This window comes from Camellia sinensis, chromosome 10, assembly GCF_055761805.1.
Source record: "Camellia sinensis isolate YWXY chromosome 10, ASM5576180v1, whole genome shotgun sequence".
NCBI lineage: Eukaryota > Viridiplantae > Streptophyta > Magnoliopsida > Ericales > Theaceae > Camellia > Camellia sinensis.
Genome location: NC_138970.1, coordinates 130,552,523 through 130,578,433, shown reverse-complemented (window position 1 = coordinate 130,578,433; position 25,911 = coordinate 130,552,523). Strand labels below are relative to the sequence as shown.

Genomic DNA, 25,911 nt, shown 5'->3' with positions numbered 1-25,911 from the left:
AAAATAACTAGATACTTCTCAAAAAAATCATTTATTATTTACTTACCCAAAGAAGAACTGAATATACATATACAAGTAATTTCATTTCACTTACATTCTCCTTCACTAAACAAATAAATTCATAATCCTGCAGTATATATATATATATATATAAAGTAAATATCAATTGAACAAAAAGGATCTCCAAAATACATAAAGACCTTGTTTAAAAAGTGGGTTATTTTGAGTATTTTAACCTAACTAAAATAATTTTGTTTAAAAAGTTGGTTGAATTTTTTTGTTTTTTTTGGTAGTTGATTTGATAGTTATGAGAAAAAAAGTAAAATAATTATATGTTAAATATGACATTTTATTTTGTTGACTATTTTAACCTATATTGTCTTTTAGTGGGCTATTTTAACCCAACCATCTTTCCAAACACCCCCAAACAATTCCAGCACTTCCTCAACAACACAAGTTCCAAACTCCCTGTCTAGCTCCAAAACATTTTTACATCACCTTTCTATCAACTCAATTCTAATTTTCAAGTAACTTGGTCTAAAGAACAATCATTCACCTACAATATTTGTAGATTGAAATGTGTGAACATAGGGATAAAATAAACGATAAGTCATGGACGGACAACTAAAGATGCTATAAGCTACTACATATTCCCAAAATGATGAAGAGAGTTGCAAGATAGTCCATGAAATCACAATATGACCAAACCATGCCATGTTAGTGATGCACATGGAGGAGTTCATCAGCTCCAAATAACACAAACCGAAGCTTCCATTTCTGGTCCAATTAAGTTTACTTTTGGCTTCAATTCGTAGGCATTTTCATCTTCTCCACCTTAACGCAAAGGCATACCCCCACTGGAATACTCAACCTCCTGGAAATGGAAACAAAACTCTTAAATCTTATGAGAACTACTAAGGGGTTGTAAAAATAAAATATATATAAGCACTATGAGAAGTAGCATTTAATAAATACATAATGCTGTTTGTCGATCATCAATTTGTCAAGGGAAAGAAAAAATGAATGGGAAATTGAATTTAATTATACACATTCTTTCTTTCTTCTTTTTTTTTTGTTGGTGTGTGTGTGTGTGTGGGAAACAAAATAATCTTTTTTTTTAACTTCTTTTACACAATTTTCTTTCCCTATCTTCTCTCTTCCCTTTTCATTTTTCCTTTTTCTCCACAAATCCAAAATCCAAACACAACATAAGTCTCAATCAGTTGGATGCTAAAAGGAAGTCATGAAGCAACAAATACACAAGCCATCCTAATCATAAAAAAACACTTTGATAGAGGAGTTCAATAAGGACAATAAAATGCAAATTAAATTTCAAAAATAATTTTCCACTAGAGTGATTCAAATGATTTTCCTTCTAGTCATTCTAATTCCAATAGATAAACACAGGTACAAGATTAATAATGCCTTCATTAACAAAAAAATTATTATATTGAAGAGAAGAATTACATGAAGACAAAAATCAGTAAGAGTCTTCCAAATAATTTGTTATCCCTGGTATGGCAGGATTGAGCCTGGTCAACAAGAGTTTGATTGTGGGTGATACTTAGATTAAGATGAATATGCATGTCATGGGTCAACTCATGAAAGATCATAGTGGTCAAATGTAAATGAATCCTTTTGGTTTGCCAGAGTGAATCTTGTGTGTGTGTGTGTGTGTGTGTGTGTGTGTGTGTGTGTGAGAGAGAGAGAGAGAGAGAGAGAGAATGGCGACCTAGTGCATGAGACACCTGCTCAAGGGAAAGATGTGTGCAGCCTTACCAACACTTTTGGAGAGTGGAGAAGTTGTTTCCATGACTTGAACGGTTGCAAACGAGGCAAGCCGAGCCTAGCCGAGCTTTAGCTTGTTTGAACTTGTTTATTAAAATTTTAACGCGTTCGAACTTGAGCCCAAGCTCAATAAAAATTTAACGAACTGAGCTCGAGCCAAGTTAGCTTAGGCTTAACTTGAACTCGAGCCTGTTCACGAGCCATAACGAGCCAAATAAATTATAAATTCATACTTGAGTATGAGACTAAAGTTACAATTAAAACTTTGATTATACAATTAGATATACAATATATATAAACATACTAAAAAAAATTCAATATCTTACCAAAATAATAACATCAACCACTACTATTATATAAATCTATTATCTATAGTTATATAAATAACATATTATCCTACTTTTATACATATTTTTATATTATTTAGTATATAAATAATATATTTATTCTATTATTTAAATAAATATTAAACGAGTCCAACTAACGAGCCAAGCTAACTAGCCGAGCTTTAATATGTTTAGGCTTGTTTATTAAGATTTTAACGAACTCGAGCTCAAACGCAATAAAAATTTAACAAACCGAGTTTGAACGAGCCCTTGTCGAGCCAAGTTCAAGCATATTCACAAACAGTTCTGTTCATTTGCAGCTTTACACGCCACCAAGGGCACTAATGGCAACCACCCTTTTCTTATAAAGCAAGAAGATATACATAAATTAAAATGCAAAGGCAAATTGTTCAACTACTTAACTTCTGACTTCTGAGTAGTACTAGTCCAGACTCTAGATGACACCACAAATTTATGAGATCAAGTAGGTTTTCAAAAGAAAGAAAAATGACGACTTCACAAATAGAATCAGGGACTCAGTTGAAATGCAACGCGTATAATCATAAATTTAAAATGTTAACATTCGAATGAGAATGTGCGTGCGCACACGCGTGTGCATGCAAGAAAGAAAGTTTTGTTGGAGATTAGATTATATTGTTAAAAAACAAGAAAATATGAAAGATATCAAAATATATGGAGATCCCATGATTTGTGGTTATCATGATTTTTTTGTATCTTTAATTTATTTCAATCCCTTAACTGAAGGGATTTTATTGTATCTCCTACTTTACAATATTTTAAAAACCGGACCAGTAAGCGAACCGGAAAAAGAATTGAGTGGACGGGTCACCTCTTCAATAGTCAGATCGAACCCGAATCAAACCGTGGCGTCATAATTATTTTATAAATATATTAAAAATAAGACTTAATAATAATATAAGAATTAAAATACATTTATTTAAATGGTAAACTATCAATCAGTCCTAATAGTTGGACTAAATCTATCAAGTCCTATTGAAAATAAATCTTAGTAAAATCATCATTAAAAATAATTTTTTGTGACAATCTTTTATATATGTTGCCAAAAATTGACAATTAGCGTCTTTTTTTTGTTACGGTTTGTATAAATTATCACTAAAACTTACAATCAGTGATGCTTTTCTGTGATGAATTTTTCAAATTGTCGTTGAAAATTAAAAATTAGTCCAAAACTTTGTGTGGATATGTGGACATGGAGGGAGAGAGGGAGAGAGAGATTTTCAATAAAGGGAAAGTCCAAAAACATAAAGTAATTGTAATCATTTAGCAACAATCATTAGTAGTGCAACTAGAAAAATTGCTTGGACCAATGAATAGTGCAATGAATACTCCGGAAAAACTTACAAAACTAGACCTTATAGAATATCGATTTCCTAAAAAATTATACACGCTCGTCATGATAAACCAAACCAAAGCCTTGTGTTTCAATCAAGAGGGGTAAGATATATATGAATCATTCTTCACCATTCTACTTTGTCAATAGTTATATGCTTGGTTAAATCATGATGATGCATGAAAGAAAGAATCCATGGCAGAGCTGGCACAAATTAACTGGGATAAGGAATCCTGAGTACAATACTACACGAAAATACTTCGACATCATATCAAGACCATAATTCAAGTTCTAGCCTACCAAGTGAAGCAACTCAAAGTACATTTAGGGGCAACTAATAAATAGATCCCCAAACACGAAATTCAAAAGAGAATTGAAACTATGAAAACCACAGTTCACGCCTTGGAATTAGCATCAATTACTCTTCCAACTAACAGCCATAAGACTTACCGTGGGCGCTAAACATCAAGAAAGGTGAAAACAAATAAGAGATCTGCTTATTAGAGAATGAGAAATCTACAGAGCTTTATTGATTCAGTGGGAACACCACATGTAAAAAGTATATTAAAAATTAAACACCAAATGCCCAAGATGCACAGGCCCAGCCTTGAGGGGAAGCCCAAAAAGTAACCACTTTTAGGCCCCCAAAAAATGGCTGCAAAAAGGACCCCAAAAAATACAAGCTCTTATGCTAGTTCAAAAAATAAAAATAAAAAGAGGCCCACCTATATGAAAATGGTCCAAACAGAAGTGTAGAAGGTCACTTAAAAGACACAATTTGAAGGCCCAATTTATATTTTTAAAAAGTTTGGGGATTGAATTAAAATTACACCAAACCTAATCTACAATTGGGTTTCTACGGGAAGTAAACAAAACAAAAAATAAAAAAAAATTGAATTCTTTTTGGATGTAGCCTCATATGTATGTATAAAAAACACCACCAAAATAGTACACATTAATATGTGTTTGAGAGGGAAAAGACTGAGTGCACACCCAACTTTTGGCATAATGCATAAAGTGATTGTCTTGAGATTTGAACCCATAACCTCAAGATTATTAGGCCAAGGTTTTACCATTGAATCAATGTACACATGTATGTATAATTGTAAAAAAAAATTGGATACATAATTTGATTTTATTTAGGTTTGTGGTTGTTGGGACGTAATTTTTAGGGCTTTTTTTATTATAAAAATAAAAAATAAAAATTGGTGAAAAGCCCATCCCCAAGGGGTATAAATCATTAGATCCAAGGTAAAATCTTGTTTGGTGAGAAGGACAAATCGGAAAAGGTCGCTGGAAAAAGGCATCGGTGGCAGAAAAGTTGGCAACGGCTGGCAGCAACAAGTTGTGATGGTGAGGTAAAGAAATGTGTAATATTCAACAGATACATTGTTGAATGAGTGACATGTGTCACATTTCAATACATGAGTGATGTGTCACATTTTAACACATGAGTGACGTGTCACATTTCAATACATAGTTTGGTGAATTTCAACAAATAGACAAATAGGTTGATTTTAACATATAGTTGTTATTTTGGACAAATTGTTTCTTTTTGGCCCAAAGAGATTAGAGCTTCATCAATGGACTTGTGGCCTGAGTGCCCAAAAACCAAAAGGTTTGTGGTTATGATGTTTCGGGTCACTCTGTTCGGTTTTGAGTTTTCAAAAATAGTTGTCAAATTTTCAATATGTATTTTTTTAATTTTGGTGATTTTTTTTAATGTTTTAATAAAAAAAATTATTTTTTAGATCCACTTAATTTAGATACACTTAAAAAGTACAAAATTTGTAATTTTTTTAAATACAAAAATTCAATACATTTTGTATTTTTTTTTAATATTTATTGAATACTTTTTAGATTTCTTCACAAAAAATTTACTTTTTAAGTATAGCAGATGCATCTAAAAAAATACAAAATTAAATAAAAAAAATGACTAAAATATAAAAATCTTAGCAGTGAGCAGAGATATAGTTGTGAAAATAGACAAGAGGGCCCCAATCTTGGGGGTTTGCTTTGGGCCTCCAAAACCTCAAGCCCAGCCTTGAAGATGCACCATTCCAACGTCCTAAAGGGAATAGCCCTCAAAATGTCAACTTACATTAGTGGTAGAGTCAGACGTTACATTGATTTGGTTGATATCATTAAAATATGTAATCCATGGAGATGGCATCACTTAGCTAAGATAAAGCATCATGGACTAAAACACTATAAGGGAAATACTTGGAAGTCAGTTCTGGACCCTCTCTTCAAATTCTAGCCTATTGTGAGCAACTTAAAGTACATTTAGGGGCAAATTGAAACAAACAGATCTCTAAACATGAAATTCAAAAGACAACTAAAACTATAAAAATTGCAGTTCATGCCTTGGAATTAGCATCAATAACTCTTCCAACCTACGACCCTGACTTACAGTGGACACTAAACATCAAGAAAGGTCAAGGAGATCTGCTTATTACAGAATGAAAAATCTATGAGCTTCATTGACTGACTGAGAATACCAGTGGTAAGGAGTTCATTAATCCCCGAAGTGTCAACCTCCTAAAGAGAGTAACCCTCAAAGTGTCAACTTACAGTTGAAGTCAGAGCCAGGCCTGCTACATTGATTGGTTGCTATCATTAAAATATGTAGGAGTCACAACCCATTCCCTTCGGGACAAGGGACCACTACTTGTAAACACCCCCCCCCCCCCCCCCCCCCTCTCTTTTAAATCAGAAGAGTCAACATATAAGTAGTTTATTTGGAGTTAAAACAAATTAACTTATAGAGTGTTTATTTAGGCTTTTTGGTGCTTCCTAATTTAGCAGACATTGTTACACTAAAAACCTTGTGGAGACTAATTCAACCACCAATTAATTACAAGATGAATTCAGAATGACAATGATAAGATCATAAAATTACTTAGGAAGAGATTAAGCACATAAATGCAACCCTTTTAATTGCATGAACCTCAGGTGTTGAATACATCTCCAGTGGCAAGTAGAATTTGAGATTGGATATCTGCATTCTTTACGGAAAACCAGATCTCCGTAGGTGGAACCATTCTTTTATATTTTTCTTTTCATATCTTCATTTTCTCCTCCAGTAAATTCGATTTATTTTTCAACCACAATGCAATGCAAGTTATGCAATACTAAGAAACCATGTGATCTGTTCAAATCAATTACAGCTTCTAGTGGTTCAACTCTCTGTAAAAAGAATCCATTATTTTGTAGTCACCAAAAACCAATCTCTGGCTTACAACTCATTATCATTTTTCAAGGGAAAAAAACAAAACAAAACAAAACTTTCACAAATGAGCCAATTGCAATACCAGATAGAACTGCTACTAAAACCATAACTACAATTCCTGATCGAACACCAGCAAACCCGAATCCTGACCCCATTGAGACCGAAGAAGAAGATGCTGTTTACACCCTTATTAACACTATCGTTGCTAACTTTGTTGGTAACACTGTTGGTATTGCAGATCGAAATAGGGAATTACTTATGAAATTACGATGTCCTACTTTATCTCACTTTCGATGGTATAAGGATGTTTTTCTGATGAAAGTTATGCAGAGAACAGATGGAAGTGATGAACATTGGAAAGCCAAATTCATTGATGGTCTTCCTCATCTCTTTGCTGAACGTGTCCGTAAGCGGTTACGTGACATACATCGCTCTGTTGATATTCCATATTATCAATATACTTACGGTCAGTTGATTAATATTGTGACCAGTGAAGGTCTTGCTTTATGTAATGATCTTAAACTCCAGCAACAACTCAAACAACAACATTTAATAGGAAAAAGAGAGGTAGGAGATTTTTGTGAACAATTTGCTTATGACCCCCAAATTCAATATCCTTACAAATTTCATAAGCAAAGAAAACATAAGAATCATTCCAAGCCATACAAAAAATCCAGGAAATTTTTAAAATATTCTAAATCTCAACCTCAACCCCAGACATCTAAATTTAGGCCAAAATCTAAAGGAAAATCATTTCAGAAAAATAAATCTAATATTAAATGTTATAAATGCGGACAAATAGGACACTATGCTAACAAGTGTAGAGCTAAAGTTCAGGCAAAATTAAATGAGTTAGCATTAGATGAAGAGATACAGCAAAAAATTTTACAGTTAATTTCTGACTCTGATTCCTATTCAGATGAACCATCTGATAATGAATTAGCAGCAATTTATTCATCTTCCTCTGATACTGAAAATGAATGTCCAGAAAATGAAGTTTGTCCTTGTAAGACTTCTGTTAATCAAGTTTCTGATGAGGCCAATTACTGGAAATCAATAGTAGAAATGAATGGTTTAAATATTAATAGTCCAAGTATTAATGTTCTGACTGATTCTGAACAAAATCTTTTAACTATTGCTGACAGTATAAAAGATCCAGAAATTAAATTAAAATTTCTTGAAATGTGTTATAAACAGAAAAAGGAAGAAGTTTTGGTTCCTACAATTTATAACATGAAAGAAGTTTTCTCCCGTCTTCAAAATCCCTCACCTTCTAAAACAGACAAAGTGGTATCTGTCCAGGATTTAAAAATGGAAGTTAATGCTTTAAAAATTGAAATTAAGCATTTACAAACTTCTAATCTAGCAATAAATTCTGAAATTAAAAAGATTAATAAAAAATTACAAGAAAAAGAACAAGATAATCCAGAATATCTGTTATCTCTAAACAAGGTAACCTTTCAGAAATGGTATATTCGTATCACATTTATGATTCAACCTGATTTTATTATGCGTGATGCAATTGCTTTGGTTGATAGTGGTGCTGATATGAATTGTATTCAGGAAGGATTGGTTCCCACTAAATATTTCCAGAAGACCAGCCAATCTCTTACTAGTGCAAGTGGTAACAGTTTATATATTGATTATAAACTTCCTGATGTTTTGATCTGTAATCAAGGATTATGTTTGCCTACTTCTTTTGTTCTCATTAAAAATATGGCTCAAAATATAATCCTTGGTACACCTTTCTTGAATCTCTTAATGCCTATTACCAAAATAGACACTATTGGGATTCATACAGAACTTGATAATCGAAAACTTATTTTTGAATTCATTACTGCACCTTACACTAAAGAATTAGATCAAGTTTCTGACTTAATGTATTTAAAACAAAATCAAATTAATTTTTTACAAAAGGAAATTAGTTTTCTCACTACAGAACAACGAATCCAGCAATCTGCTTTTCAGCAAAAAATTAAATTACTTGAGAAAGAGTTCCAGGACGAAATTTGCAGTGATGTTCCAAATGCTTTCTGGGATCGCAAAAAGCATATGGTATCACTTCCTTATGAGCCTACCTTCAATGAAAAGAACATTCCCACTAAGGCTCGTCCCAGTCAGATGAAAAAAGAGTATATGGAACTTTGTAAACTTGAAATTAATACGCTTCTTCAGAAAAAATTAATTAGGCCTAGTAGATCCCCCTGGAGTTGTACAGCTTTTTATGTCAATAAAAATGCCGAAATTGAACGAGGAACTCCCAGGTTAGTAATCAATTACAAACCTCTAAATGAAGTTCTACAGTGGATTCGGTATCCTGTCCCCAACAAAAAAGATCTCTTGGATCGTTTACAGGATGCAGTTATATTTTCAAAATTTGATATGAAGTCAGGATATTGGCAAGTTCAAATTACAGAAAATGATCGTTATAAAACTGCTTTTACAGTACCCTTTGGACATTTCGAATGGAATGTCATGCCTTTCGGATTAAAAAATGCTCCTTCCGAATTTCAGCATATTATGAATGATATTTTTAATTCTTATTCAGAATTCTCCATATGTTACATCGATGATGTTCTTATCTTTTCCTCTTCGATAGACCAGCATATGAAACATCTTAAAATTTTTAAGCATGTTATTTCCAAAAATGGTCTTGTTGTTTCAGCTCCTAAAATGAAACTTTTCCAAACCCAAGTTCGATTCTTAGGCCATAATATCCAAAATGGAACTATTATTCCTATTGATCGAAGTATGGAATTTGCCTCTAAATTTCCAGATGAAATAAAAGATAAAACTCAATTGCAAAGGTTTTTAGGAAGTCTTAATTATATTCATGATTACTATCCTAATCTTGCTACTGACGCTGCTATCCTTTATACTCGTCTCCGTAAAAATCCACCAGTTTGGAGTCCAGAACATACAGCTGCTGTCAAAAAGATTAAGGCTCGTGTTAAAACCTTACCCTGTTTATGTCTCCCTTCTCCTGCTTACAAAAAAATTGTCGAGACTGATGCTTCTGATATCGGTTTTGGTGGTATCTTAAAACAACTCAATCCCAAAACCAATAAAGAAGAACTTCTCCGTTTTCATTCCGGAATTTGGCATGATGCTGCTAAAAGATATCCGACCATTAAACAAGAATGTTTAGCAATTGTTAAATGTGTCTTAAAATTCCAGGATGATTTATTAAATCAAGAATTTTTAATTAGAGTTGATTGTTCTGCTGCCAAGCAAGTTTTCAAAAAAGATGTTGAAAATTTAGCTCAAAAACAGATATTTGCTTCCTGGCAAGCTGCCCTTTCTGCTTTTGATTATGATATTGAATATATCAAAGGAGAAACTAATTCTCTTCCTGATTTTCTGACTCGTGAATATTTACAGACTTCTCATGCAAAATCGGGGTAGAGGTCCCGGTCGTCGTGGCCGTGGCCGTGGATTTCCACCACCACCTACAGACTTTCCTTCCCTTTTTGGAGTTTACAGTAACAAAGGGGAATCTAGCCAATCGGTTAAAGATATCCTCCTTACTCCAGAAACTTATTTCCAGAATTCGATTACAGACGAAACTGTTCTTTATATTGATACAGCTGATATCCAGTGGGTTTCTGATCCTTGGGAGATTAAGAAACGCTATCTTGCTACGCAAAATAGCCCTCCTCATTTGGATACTTACCGCTATGTTTATGAACAAATCCTGACTGAATTAGCCTCTGTCCAATTCCAGCATCATTATGCCGATTCTACTCGAACTGCCAGTCCCATTAATTACAGTAAAGCTACTATCCAGTCTATCATGCCCATCCAAGCTTGGGGTATTCATCCTCATGTTACCCGCAGCCTTGATATCCGGTCCAAAGATGTCCGTTACAGTTATTGGGATTATATTACCGCTTTCACCCAGACTTTCTATTATATGAACCCTCCTCGTTCTCACTCTTGGTTCTTTCGGGTTCTTCCTGAGGTCCTGAAAAATGATCTCCCCTCCTGGTTTCTCATTTGGTGGGATACATTTGGGTTACAGCTTGATGCTTTTCCAGAATATGTTCGCCTAGCCTTTAATGAATGGCAAGCTATTTTTAGTATTCTTCCAGTCAATAAAAATATTTCCATGTCCAAATGTTTAATACATTTTGTCATTCGCTTCAGTATTCCTTGGATATGGAAATGGGATTTCCAGTGCGATTTCCAAAATAAAGTTCCCCGTTTAAAGAGAGTTTTCTTTTATAAATGGTGGAAACAGATGGATGATACAAAAAATAAGCAAGACTTGCTCCAGCGAATTAAAGAACATACTCAATCCTGCCTAGATGCATGTCCAAAAACAACTCCAGTCATTCCTGCCAATCCTTTTATTCAAATCCAGCAAGAACTTCGACGAAAATATCCAGAAATAACAGAGGAAGAACTTGTTGCCAAAAGTATGGATTTCATGAAACAACAATTTCTTGAGTCCATGGCCCCTCGAGACTCCAGCATGAAGTCAGCATCCAGTGAAGGCGAAAAAACTCAACCTGATCCATATTCAGATGATGACAATGCATTCACACCCCTTGCAAGAGAATCCCAAGACCCGAATGAAGATCCATCTGACCCAGATTTCGGAGATATTTGGGATTCCGTAACAGAATTAATCACCGACAAACTGGTACGGGTCAAAGGAAAAGGAAAACGAAATGACAAATGATGCGTCTGGCCCACCAGTCTTTTCCTGTCTGCCATCTACTTTCCAGCATCACTAGTGGCCAAACGACTTTCGGTGCATAATGTAGCCACTTTATCTACTTTCCTTAAAGTAGATTCTTTACCGACAAAGCTAAAGATAAGAGGATAAGGATGAACGACTGCAACCCTTTCAGCACACGCCACCTGTCCTTGTTATCTGTTCAGTTTGTAGTATAAATAGGTAGCCCTTGGTCTGTAAGAGGCACCACTAGAAAAATTTTATTTTCCCCGTTTAAACTCTGTACTCTCTCTCTCTCTCTCTTATTTTCAGTGTGAAGTATTGGAAGCATAGTAATATTACTGTTGGTTTAAGTAAGTTATTTCTCTCCATGTATGTCTGTATATGATCTTGTTCTTTTGCATGATATTTTAGCATTCCATATAGAAAGAAAAAATAATTTTATAAATAACTATTTTGCACTCTGGCCTAATGATCCGTGGGTACATCAAGAATTAAAAGAGATAAATAAATTGATTGCTCAAACGGAAATTCAGATACAGGAAGCTATAATAGCTGCTGCAAGGGCTAATCGCCCTCCTCCTACAGATTAATCTCTTCATGGACCATATATGATGTAATTAAATCTAAATAACACAAGATTATTTTATGTATTATTCCTGGATTTGTGCTATGTAAGGGTTAAGCAATTGTGGTACAGATTAGTGGGACGTCACTCAAGTCGCGTAGCTCTAGTTGTCCAAAATAGCGTATGCTGGTGAGGATAAGTTGGCATAAGTCGTTGACAGACGTGCTAATCGGTAACCCTGTGTGAAGTACTTTTATTGGTATCAGAGCCATGTTTAATTCATGTTATAATCCATGTTATTTTTATTTAATTAGTCATATATGGTCACCTAAACATAATGAGTAACGAATCTGCTGAAATTAATTCTGCTGTCACAAATATTGGAGCTTCTACATCAGAGGCTCGTGAGTTAGTTGCATACCAAGATGTTAAGGATGCTTTGGATAAGTGGACTATTCCTAAGGTAGATCCAAACACTATTTACAAACACAGAATTAAAACCTTTTTCAGCAAAACTCTAATAAAAACTTTTGAACATGCAGCTCCAGTTGATAATAATGATACACTCATGTATTTGTTAAATATCCAGGATTTAATGCCTTTCTTCAAAGATTATAAATATGTTCATATAGGACTTGTCCAGATTGCATTAAAACCTTTGACTCTTCTTGGCCAAAATACTAGCATGCAGTGTACTCTTCGCGATGGTCGTTGCCTCAACTGGCGCGCATCTCTTATGGGTGCTATGGAAACTAGTCTGTCCCATGGTCCAGTCTACTTTGACATTTATCCTAATTTGAGTATTGCTCTTTCAGACCAAAATTTATCCAAAGTTTTAGAATTCAGAATTCTTACAAATGGATATGAATATATGTCTGGTTCTCCTCCCTTTTCTGTCATATCTCGCATTTATCTTAAAGTTTTAACTACTTTAAATCCATATGTAAGGAGAAAAGGATCTGATGGTGAGACTGTTTTAATCGACACCAACCTTTACAGTAGCCAAGTTGCCGTACCCAAATTATTAGAATGGGATAAAATTACTTTCCCTGAACAATGGAAAATAACAAATGCTGTTCCTTCCCGACCTCTTGTCAAACATAATTTAGATGAAATAATCCAAACCAGACAAGGAGATGTCTTTCTCCAATTCCAGAAACCACCAGTTAAATTACATCGCAGTATGTCTAGTACCAGTTTTCGAACTGCCCCAAGTCATCAACCTTACAAAGTTGAATATCCAGAATCTTCTAGACAATCTTTTACTGGACCTCCAGATGCTATATTTCAAGGTAATCCTTCCAGATCTCATTCTAGACCTACTTCGGATGAGCCAAATGAACTAGATCAAGATCCGATAGTCAGAGGTGTTCAATATTCCGAGCAAAGGATTCCACATGGAATTTATGAACCACAAATCCCTCCAGTTCAACGTGAATCCAGAAGGGGCTCTTTAAGTCCTACAGCTAGTGATATGGATTTTCGGATTTAATGGACTTTACACCCGGTAGTATAAATCGTAAATTCTTAAATCAAGAATTTTTACAGGAAAAATATTCTGATTTTCGCAAGTGGTATTTTGCTAACCATACTTCAGACCAACTAACAGAATATAAACTACGGTATTATTTATACCTAGAGGAAATTCAGGTTTTATATCCTTTCCCGCTTTGGTATAAGGCAAATGTCCAGCCTTCTGCCACACATATACAGGTTCTTGAAGAATTCCAGCAAAAATGGGTTACTACTGACGGACGAACTATTGTAAACATTCATCCTCCAACCCAGCCCTTAGAACTTCAACCAATTAATACTCAGACTTCCACCTCTAATGGTAAACCCATGGTGATTGCTGCCTTTTCTGACATGCCACATCGAACACAAAATAAAGATCCCGTCTTAATTCAAGATTTTACTACTGTTTTGAAACAAAATAATTATACCAATTTATTCTGTCAAACTGCTGGAAAGCAGCTTACTCGCATTGAAGAAATGGTATCTCATGTTAAGAAAAGCTGCAAATTGGAACCCAAACCTCCTATTCTTACAGATCCAGTTTTTATCAAACCATCTCCAGCTTTACAAAATTTTAATTTAAAACCTAAAGCTGATACTGATTTCATGGAAACCATTCTGTCACAAATTCGTGACTTAAAACTTACTGATTCTTCATCTACATCTAAAGCTCAGGTACTCATGTTATCCAGTAATCCTCTTCATTCTCCTCCTGAAGATCCTTATCCAAATTTGAGTCTCCCTCAAATTCTTCAAATTGAGAATAATTTTACCTCTCCTGAACCATCCACTGTTAATCGCGTCTACACTCCAAACATCCAGAAAATGGTTCCTGTTGGAAGTTCTCGTCACTATTACCCTCGACCAACTCCTATGGATATCCTGTATGAAGAAGATTTCCTCCAGACTCAACGCTCCTACAACAGTACTGCTATTTATGAATGGAATCTAGATGGTCTTTCCGAATACCAACTTTATGAACTCCTTCATCATATGCTCATGTTTGCTACTGTTTGTAAGCAAAATCACAATACTGATCACCAAGTTGCTCGCATGCTTGTTAGTGGTTTTACTGGCGCGCTGAAAGGATGGTGGGATAATTATCTCACTAATAATCAATGTGCTGAAATCCTTTCTGCTACTAAAACCATAACTACAATTCCTGATCGAACACCAGCAAACCCGAATCCTGACCCCATTGAGACCGAAGAAGAAGATGCTGTTTACACCCTTATTAACACTATCGTTGCTAACTTTGTTGGTAACACTGTTGGTATTGCAGATCTCTTTTAAATCAGAAGAGTCAACATATAAGTAGTTTATTTGGAGTTAAAACAAATTAACTTATAGAGTGTTTATTTAGGCTTTTTGGTGCTTCCTAATTTAGCAGACATTGTTACACTAAAAACCTTGTGGAGACTAATTCAACCACCAATTAATTACAAGATGAATTCAGAATGACAATGATAAGATCATAAAATTACTTAGGAAGAGATTAAGCACATAAATGCAACCCTTTTAATTGCATGAACCTCAGGTGTTGAATACATCTCCAGTGGCAAGTAGAATTTGAGATTGGATATCTGCATTCTTTACGGAAAACCAGATCTCCGTAGGTGGAACCATTCTTTTATATTTTTCTTTTCATATCTTCATTTTCTCTCCAGTAAATTCGATTTATTTTTCAACCACAATGCAATGCAAGTTATGCAATACTAAGAAACCATGTGATCTGTTCAAATCAATTACAGCTTCTAGTGGTTCAACTCTCTGTAAAAAGAATCCATTATTTTGTAGTCACCAAAAACCAATCTCTGGCTTACAACTCATTATCATTTTTCAAGGGAAAAAAACAAAACAAAACAAAACAAAACAAAACAAAACTTTCACAAATGAGCCAATTGCAATACCAGATAGAACTTGGTTTGTAATAAGAAAGAAAGAACTAGTGGTTTGGAATCTCTTGAAAATTCAAATACAGTGCATAACAACAATTTCTGTATGGCCAAAACTAACTTGAGCAAAGAACAATATGTTTTTGAAGGCCAAAAAGTGCAACACCAACTTAAAATTATTATACATTAAACTCCACCTTCAAATGTGTGTTTCTGCACTTGTTACTGAAGGCACAAGTCTCCTCATAATTTTTCAACAAAGCTGCATATCTGCTGTGATTACAATTCAAACTAGGTTCCAAAAAGTTTGGGATATCAAAACACACTGATCCTTCATAAATGGTGTTGGCAAAAAATTGAAGTGAAATGGATGACTCAAGATTGCATTGGGACTAAACAATTGATTTTTCTTATTGTTGAGAGACTTAAACATTATAGTGCCATTAGTTCCTATCGAGTAATGATGTCTACAAAGGAGACTGAATATCATGCAGTTTGTACCAGATCTAGCCCTCCAATGATTAATCCTCATGTCAGAGATTTTTAATCCACTAATTCAGATGAGTAAAACACTCAAATAGCATTGATAATTTTTATAAAGTAAAGCATTATTCGCATATGAAAAGGGTGGGGGGCAAAAAATAATGCATGCCATTAGGTTCAAGGATTGAACCTGAGCAGGGGGTAAGGATGAAACCCAGTCTGATGCATGGGTTGGAAGAAGACCCAATGAGTTAAGCTGCCAACATCAAGTTTGACAAGTAACCCCCAAAAAAAAAAAAAAATTCATGAGATGAAAACTTAAAAAATTTCTTATATAAGCTAAAAGAAAAGGAAAATGCATCTTACCTTCCATACACCTAGTGCTAAGCCCCCTAAATTAAGGGCAATGAACAGTAGTTTGGGCCCAAGAAGGTCTACTTTATTATCTTTGTATGGTTGGAACACTGCAGAAAAAATTCAGAGATAAAACATTATAGAGTTTAACAAACATGCATGGATATTGCTAGGTAAAAGATAACGCAGAGATGAATTATTTAAAATCAGGCATCAAATTAGCTGCCTTGACCATGTAAGTTCTGCAAAATGATATCTCTTTTGGTGCATTGTAAATACAATGCCTTAAAGAAACTATCGTGTTTTTTTCATACAAGCATTGCAGCAGGCAGCTGCTCATTGGAGAAACAGCATACAGCTTCATCAATTTCTGGAGATAAATTAGGGAAAACACACACACACAACAACTTCCCAACAAAAGACAAACAATCAAACAAATAATAAGAATCAAAAAAGGGGGGAGGGATCACATAAACAGTTAAAAAACTGATATTACAATTGCTACAACAGTAGGACCAAAAGCTTGTTTCCATTTCTATCTTCTAAACACAAGAAATGAAGATAAATTATAACTAAGAGAATGTAGCACAAGGGAGGACAATACCTTCTAGGGTGGTTCAAACATCCAAATCACCTGCCCAAACCGCCCAATCCGAACCGTAAAAACCAAAAACAGACGGTTTCGAAAGAGTTAATGGTTGGCTGCGGGTTCCAAAGTTGGGAAACAGCAATTTCTTGGTCGGCAACAGATTTTAATATGATAGAACCGAAAAATCCCAACCGACCGAATTATATCTAAAAACAATAAACAATTATGTTTTCTCTACAGCCTTATCTCTTCTCACTGTTTAAGTGTATTCAGTTGTCAGATATTTATGTCTTCTCAAACTTTAACACTTTCTCTCTCTTCACTTGCATTTCTTCTCTCTTTCCAAGACGATCTCTCTTTCTTCCTGTATTACTTTTTTCTCTTTTTCCGAAAAACTCTGTACATCTTGATGTTTTCTTTTTCTTTCCCAACAACGCTCTATCTCTCTTCCTGTACAATTTTTTTCCCCCAATACTCTCTATATATCTTCTTTACGTTTTTTTTTCTTTTTCCCAAAATACTATTCTCATATATATATATATATATATTTTTTCTTTTTTCAAAATTCTCTCTTCTTTACCTTTCTTTTATTTTTTATTTTCCCGAAACAGTCTCTTTATTCTTGTATATATATTTTTCGTTTCCCGAAATTCTCTTTTATTTGCCTTTCTTTTTTATTATCTTCCCAAAACACTCTCTATTCCTCTGTGTGTGTGTGTGTGTGTGTGTGTCTCTCTCTCTCTCTCTCTCTCTCCCTTTATGTTTCTTTTCTTCTTTTCTCAAAACCCTTCCAGAACATCTAACCTCTCAACTCCCTCGTTTTTCAATGTCCCTTCCTCTGGTTTTCATATCTCCATCACTTTGAAAATGGCAAAACTCCTCCCATCTTCAATTCAGATTGCAAAGATGTTCAAGTGAAAGGTTGTGATGTCTCCACCATAGACAATGACCATGAGTCCATTCTCGATTGCAACGTCAAGCTCCAAGTTCACTGTTGATTTGAAGATAATGTAGAGCTAAGTGACGATCTATGAGTTATTATGTTTTTTTTGCTGATCATTTTGTATTTTTATTTTTAGTATATGGATTTAAAAAAAAAATAGTAAAAAGATGAACATTCATATTTGAATTTAAGGTTTTTGAGACTTTCATTTTAGTCATCTGTGATTCTTCGAGCTTTATACACTGACTGAAATCCAACCGCCTCACCGAAGGCATGATTTGGTCAATTTCAAAACTTGTATTGGTCAAATGCGGGTAACAAAATCTCCCACCTGAAATAGTCAGTTCGGCCAATGGGTTAACTATAAACCAAGGATGACTTGACCTGTGAACAGCACCTTCAATGAACAAAATAGAAAATAAACAAAGGAAATATTTCTATCCTCTTTGATGTTTAGCATAATGGCAAGTTTTTAAGCTAACAGTCAAATTTTGAAGATCTAATGAAGCATTCTACTCTCAGTTGAAAGCACATGGATACATTGGAGATATTCAAGATAACACTTTGTTATACGATAAGACAGCATTCAGTTGTGTTCATCATTGGGATATACACTCTTGAGTGAGATTTTTGTTGACAGTTGAACTTTCATTGTAAAAGGGTTTGCGCGCCTTCTTCCTTTTGCTCTTGCGAAGGTGACTTTTGTGAGTGGTTTTTGAGACAAAATCACTTGGGTTAGATGTGACTAGCATCAGATCCATATTAGCTACTAAAGTGATTAATGATTGATCACTTGTTGTAACTTGTAAGTTCAATACCTCCAGAAAAGCAAGGGGTTGTAGCACTATTTGAAGATAGTGGAGAAATTCTTGATATGGAAACTTGGGGAGTGGATGTAAACTTAAGCCATACCACCAAAAATCATGTGTTGATATCTCTTCTCATCTTTCTTATTTCTGCTTATATTTGCATGTGTGTTGTTCACATTGCATATTCATCGTTTAGAGTTTGCTTACACTGTTTTATCTCTCTATATAGACCCTTCTTCATTTCTAAGTTAGGTCAAAATGCATTAGTTTTCATTATTGCTCAAATCTTTGAAAAAACCAATTCACACCCCCTCCTCCCCATCTCAAGTTGTCATTGTTGGGATAACAAGTAGTTGTAAGTTGTAAATAAATGGCTGATTCGTTTTTTAAATTTTAATTTGTCTGTTTTATTTAACATTAAAATGTCCTTTTTTGTTTATTTAGTTGTAAGATTCTAAGAATGTCATGACTCTAATAAATTAACGCCTTTTCCATATAATAAAATTATGTTAATAAATTAAAAGAGGTGCATTATAAATTTATTGCTTTATCCTTCAATAAAAACGAAGGGCTTCAGTTTGTGGTTGGGATAAATTACTGTTGGAGGTGACGGGTTGTTCAAAGGGAATCTACAAGGTGGATGAGTTCAAAATCCAGCAAAATCAGGTTCAAAATGGAAGTCTATATAATATAATATAAATATGCTAGCTCAGCCAACCATAAAGAGCAATGCTTTCCAAAGCATGTAACAAGACTACACTTTGTGAATCTTAACTTTACTGGAAAGTTGTTTGTGAATCTTTAATTTTGTTATGTATAATTAGATAGTGGTTTTAGTTTCCTTTGCTTGTAAGAGGGCGTATTGTCCTCACTTTGCATCTCCTCTTTTCTTTATTAATAAAATCCCTTCTTGTTGATGATCAAAAAATAAAATAAAATAGGACTACGTTTTTGACAAGAGGCCATAGCCTCAATTTATATGGTGAAAAGGTCTTATTGACAAGCTCTTTGAGGTAAGTGAATTGTGACCACATGCACTTCATCTATTGGTTTGTACAAAGACCTAAGAAATTGAACCTACTTTTTGAGACTCTCCAATGACAGGGTTCATAAGATTGGCCCTCTGAACCAAATATCCAAAAGGTTCCCATTTAGCAATTTTTTTTTTTTTTTAAACAATGACAAAAGAAATGATTAAGTGTTGAAAGAAAATCAGTAAAAAAATAAAAATAAATAAATAAAGAGTATAAAATATAGTACTCATGGTAGATCATGCTTAAATTAAATCAAAATACCAAAAACCATCACAAACCCTTACTTGTCAAAAACAATCATTTTGGACCCCAAATAAATGTGATTTATAAAAAACATGCGTATCAGTAAGATTTTGCAAAGTTGTGAGAGAGAAAAATAAAATAAAATAAATAATTAAATAACACTCAAGGTTTCGATCTGATTGTTGTAACCTTATGCTACGTCCATTACATCCTAAAACTGCATCACCGCCACCATTACTGTGGCTGCAACATAGTTAAAACCTTACTTCATGCTAATATACATTTATAAGGAAAAAATTGTCACGTGGCAAAAGAGAAACCTAACACTGATGGCTAAATCCAATGCGAATACAAAATAGCAAGTAGAGAGTATGGCTGATGGAATTTGTGAACACATGTTACTCCAATTCTTACTGAGACATTTGGGGTTCTATGATGATTGACCTATGACAGTTGAGTTTGTCATCAATATTGCTCACAATCCAGTCAACATGAAAAAACCAAACACATTGAAGTTGACAAGCATTTCTTTAAGCAAAAGTTGAACAATGGTTTGGTTTGTATGCTCTTTCGTTTGTGATATTTGAAAATCGGTTGGATGATACTTTTACTAAAGGACTTAGTAGTAAGGTTTTCCATCATATTGTTAGTAAGTTGTACATCGAAAAAAACATGAAGAGTGTTATGTTATATGTTATGTGATGTAAGGATATCTTTGTCCTTCAGATTATTGGAGTACAAATACAACTTTATAAGTGACAAGGAAGAGAACCTTGATTGATTCTCACATTCCTTCTCCTCTCCCTCTGTGTCTCATTCTTCCACATCTTATACATCTTTTATCTTTCATAGCAATTTTAATTCTTTTGGAGGAGGGTAGTGGAGAGCAAGTATGGTTCGGAGATTGAAAGGTGGACATCCAAAGAGGTTACAAGTTCTATGGGGTGGCGCTTTGAAAAGAAATTAGAATAGACTAAATTAATCTGGTAGGGATCTTTACTTGGCAAATGATGATGGTCAAAGAGTGAGGTCTTGGATGAATCAGTGGTGTGGGGATGCTCATTTATCTAGAATCTTTCCACAGCTCTACAAGATCGTAGCCAATACAAATATCATGATCTTTGATTACTAACTCTTTGGAAGCAAGAATACTGTTAGAGCTCTAGATTGGAGGTTGGAATTTGTCGAGGCCTTTTTGGAGTAACTTTATAGAGTGAGAATAAATGGGAATGGGGAGGATGAATTGAAATGGAAAGGCAAAGGGAGAAGATTCAAAATCAAATCTTTCTACCTAATTGTCTGTAGTAGGGGAGGGGGTTTTCCTTGGAAGCATGTATAGGAATCAGGTGTTCCTACCAAAGTAACCTTCTTTGTTTATCCAGCTGTTTTGGATGCTACCCTGACCTTTTAAATTTTGGGTAACAGGATTATTTTTGCCTAATTTGTGTAGCATGTACGAAACAATGGAGTTGGTGGATTGTTGGAATGTGTTCCACACCACCTGGAGTTGCCCCATCTATACTGATTATAAGGTTTCAATTTTCCTCTCCTTAGCACCTGGGTTTTACAGAGAAGTGTGGGCTGGACTTTTCAACTTGGTATCAGAGCTTGGTTGGGCCTGTGACTGGTGGGCTATTTGTCCAGTTAGTGTGTGTTGGGTCCAGGGGGGTGTGTTTGCTTGGAGTTGCCCCATATGTGTTAGTTATAAGACTCTAGTTTCCCTTTCCTTAATACCTGAGTTTTGAAGAGAAGTATGGGTTGGACTTGTCCACTTGGTATCAGAGCTTGGTTGGGCCTGTAATTGGTGTGCTGTTTGTCCGGCTAGTATAAGTTGTGGTCCAGGAGGATGTGTTGGAATGTGTCCCACATCACCTGAAGTAGCCACATCTGTGCTGATTATAAGGCTCCAGTTTCCCTCTCCTTAACACCTGGGTTTTAAGGAGAAGAGTGGACTGGGCTTTTCAACTTGGATCACTTGCCAATTCATTGTGATGTTGCTAGAGATTCGTATAGTTATTTGTTTTCTCTGATTAGAGTTAGCTGGTTTATGTCGGTTTCGTCCTTTAGATTTTCAACTATTTGGATCATAGGTGATGTGCTAAGAGCACGAAGGTGTGGACGGTTGAGGGTGGCTCCCATGTACTTACTATGGTGCCATCGCAGAATGAAACAGACAAACTTTTAAAGATGTATAGATGATTATGCATAGCCTTAAGCTTACTTTGTTAGGATCTTTCATTTTTGGTTGAAAGATGACTTTTGTGAAAGCTCCTTTTTGTTGGTATATTTTATAGGAGAGTAACATTTTGGGAATGGAATACAATTTTTTGATTTCTTTGTATCTGTTTCCTTCTCATTTCCTATTATGTATAAGGGGTGATGCTCCTTGGCATCCATCCAACACAATTTCATACTTATCAAAAAAAAAAATTCTCAATCTTTTTTAATTGATCATTTTAGGAATTCAAACTATAAAAGAGGGATTGGTGCACTCTTATTGATGCGCACATTTGTCAAAGAATTTCAAAGACCTTTCATCCTCCCTAAAATTGGTGCACTCTTGCCCATGCTAAATACAACATCCTTGATTCCTCCTAGAAAGAAAAAAAAGAAGACAACAAATTACCCTAGTTTACATGGGCTTGCAATGATATCAACACCAAATGAACAGACCAGCTCACACTCATTCTTTAACGAAGAAAATTAATAAATTAACTCAAATCTCATTTTACATCAGGGGAAGCATCTATAGATGCCACAGACAACCCTAAAGACAAATAAACTTGTCAACAAGCAGTCAATGCATCAAAACTACCAAATGCCCCACAATAAAATTGTAGATCTTAATTTTTGGGATCTTCTTCCCTCAGTTGTTGCTCCTGCATCCTTTACATATTGACAAGAAGCACCATGCCACTCTAACAAGAATAGGCCTAGAGATATTTTCTACTAGAAACTCTCTTTGAAAAGCAGGTTTTAGTCTTCCAAAATTTCAACACCTCCCAATAGCAACTCTCAATAAGATTATTCTTCCTCCCATTACCAATTTCAGTCAAACTGTTGAACTCTCTAGTGTTATCATTCCCTTCTCAATCCATTTGAATTTAGCTTCTATAGCTAGAATTCCTCATAGCTCACTCCTCAAACTAGTCCTATCTATCCTCCAATCCATTAGTAATATCAAAATATGATATAATCTTACACTTCACTAAATCATCAAAAAGGTATTTATACAATTGTCTCAACTTTCGTTAACAAATTGAAGTCTTTTCATGAAATTAAAACTACCACTTCCCCCATTTCCATTCACCATTCATTAAAAGAGGGCCAGAAAGAAAATTCCTAAGCTAAGCCACAATTAAGCAGCATGTCTAAATGGAACCAAGCCCAACTTGATGGGATTAGAGGAAAGCACACTATGACTATGACATGAAATAATAGATCTAGAAAATGCCTCCTCTATTACAACCAGGAAAAGAAAGGAAAAAGAAAAAGAAAAAGAAAATCCTCCCGATCAGTACAGACTGATAATCTATTGACAGTATTGCCAATAGGTTCTCTTGCAAATGAGACTACATGAAGGTGGAAAGCCTTAGAAGAGAGTCAATGAGATTGCAAGAATTTGATAAAAAAAAATAATAATGAAAATCCCCCATGCTTTATGCAGCACAAAGGCAACCAAGTTTTTCGTTTACTTTTAAGAGGTTTTAATGACATTAAATTACATCCCAAACAAACAAATAGGACAACCTAAGCCACCATACATAATTTTATCAACAAGCGTAAAATTTATAGAAACAAAATAAATACTAACAACCTCACCTATAGTGCTCACCAATGTTACATGGACTCAGATGTGGGTATTGGGTTCAAGTAGGGCTGTAAATGAGTCAAACTGAGGTGATCTTTGTAGGGCTCAAGTTCAACTTGTTCGTTTATCAAGCTCGAAAATTAATTCAGCTTGAGCACAGCATGGCTCAATAATGAAGAAAAAGTTTGGCTCGATAATCAAGCTCGATCGGCTCGTTAAATATTATTCTATATTAAATACACATATATAACACATTTTACATTATATTAATAATATATTTATCCTATTATTTAAATATATAATAAACGAGGCAAGCTTTTCTAGCTGAAGCTTAGCTCATTTATTAAACCAACCTAAAGTTTGTCTCGGGCTCGTTTATATACGTAACAAACCAAGCCAAGCCCTTACTAAGTCAAGCCAAGCTGAGCTCGCTATTAGTTCGATTCATTTGCAGCCCTGGGTGCAGGTGCGTATTTAGGTGTCAAGACACATCAAATCTCTAAATGAAGGATGTGACACAAATAAAATCTACACATTAAAAACCTTAAGTGGTCATTTTCGAATTCAACGGACCACCTGATTAACCCAGATGCACCGCAGCACCAAGGGTCGAGAAGCACTGGATAAAATTCAGCTTCTTCTTCTTCTCCGAGCAGCACGCACGAACACACCCTTTTCCAACTTTCCAACTTTGCTTCGACTTATCTTTCGGACTCCATAACTTTCTCGATTCTTAACGGTTTTACTCTGTTCTTTCGCCAATCTCTTCATCTTACTTCGTATTTCATCCTACACCACCTCGCCTTCTCACTCCTTCCCATAATGGGTGGTTTCAACACGCCAAAAATAGCCCCAAAACCAACTTCGAAAATTCTAAGATATCTCCTCTTTTGTTTCTTTCTCCTCCATCATCCCCCTCCTCCTCCTCCTCCACCACCTATGGCACGTTGTGGAGAGTGGTTCTAAGTGGTAACGGAGTTAGATTAAAGGTGGCGGCTATGGAGGCCAGGAGGTGGTGATGATGAAGCTGACACAGGTGGTGGGTTGGTGCTGCATGGTGGAGGTGATAACATATATATACATATATAGATGATTGATATATAAAGAGAGAAAAAGCAGGTAAGGGTGAGGGAGAGACAATACCGAAAGAGGGAGAGGCGTGGGCACCAAGAGACGAAGTACAAAGCAAGGTGAAGAGATTGGCGAAAGAACGAAGTAAAACCATTAAGAATTGAGAAAGTTATGGAGTTTGAAAGATGGGTCGAAGCAAAGTTAAGAAGTTGGAAAAGGGTCTGTTCGTGTGTGCTGCTCAGAGGAGAAGAAGTAGAATAAGCTAAATCTTATCCAATGCTTCTCAACTGTTGGTCTACGGTGCATCCTAATGCATCTAGGTTAATCGGGTGGTCCGATGACTTCGGAAATGACCAATCTAAGGTTTTTCGACATGTAGAATCCATTTTTAGAGCGTCACAACTTGGTATCAGAGCCTAGATTCAACCCTTACCCACATGTTTCGGCTTGTAGTTAAAGACAACCTAGTCATAGTAACCATCATAACTTAACCTTTAGTTGCATCTTTGAATTGATGACACCTCTTAGAATGAAAAATCATCATTTCTCTATCTTGATTGAATCTTTCCAATTCTTTGAAGTATATTGTCTTAAGACGATCAATTGACAACCTTTGATCCTTGATTATTCTATCTAGTACGAGAATTCGTATAAACAGTTGCATTTTTATGCTTAGTCTTTACTCGGTGACGAATCGTGGATATTCAGTTTTGTTAGAATTTACCATCACCTACCACCACTACCACCTCACCTACTCCACTAAACCTAACCCACTACACCACTACCACCTCACCTACTCCACTAAACCTAACCCACTACACCACTATCACCATCCACTACACCTACATCTATATAAGGAACAATTTGTAATAGACAGAAAAGTAATCAATTCAACAAGATATCAATCAATAATACATATATTTTTAACATGGTATCAGAGCTATAAGATTTAGGCCTATACTCCTTTCTTTCCGGCGGGCAGCCGGCCGACAACCTTGCCTTCGCTGCCCGCGGGAGTTTTTCAACACATCACAAACACATACCAGAATCGAAGTCCGATCTCCTTTGCCGGTCGATTTTTCGAGTTCAGAATCGAAGCTCGCTGCTTGATCGCACGCCGCTGCGGTCTGATCAAGATCCTCGCCTGAGATCCATGAGCCGGTCGATGCGCCGAGCCACTGCGACGTCCTTGCAGTC

The 25,911-nt window shown here is 35.2% G+C and overlaps 1 protein-coding gene across 4 annotated transcripts in view; it reads right to left on the bottom strand.

The window, feature by feature from the left end:
* Nucleotides 1-333: 333 nt before the first annotated feature.
* Nucleotides 334-25,911, bottom strand: part of LOC114273107 (uncharacterized) — a 46,275-nt gene continuing 20,697 nt past the window's right edge. Inside the window, exons 4-7 of one of the 4 annotated variants that reach the window (XR_014342610.1) lie at nt 16,227-16,324; nt 16,051-16,116; nt 714-892; nt 500-618 (exon numbers count right to left, since the gene is read on the bottom strand). Coding sequence is in view for 3 of the 4 variants with exons in the window: in XM_082892344.1 (XP_082748470.1) it covers nt 15,160-15,252; nt 16,051-16,116; nt 16,227-16,324 (257 nt within the window). In the remaining variant the exon portion in view is untranslated. Of the gene's footprint in view, nt 893-14,914; nt 15,253-16,050; nt 16,117-16,226; nt 16,325-25,911 lie in introns of those variants that run through there. The other 3 variants (XM_082892347.1, XM_082892345.1, XM_082892344.1) reach the window with 3 other exon arrangements.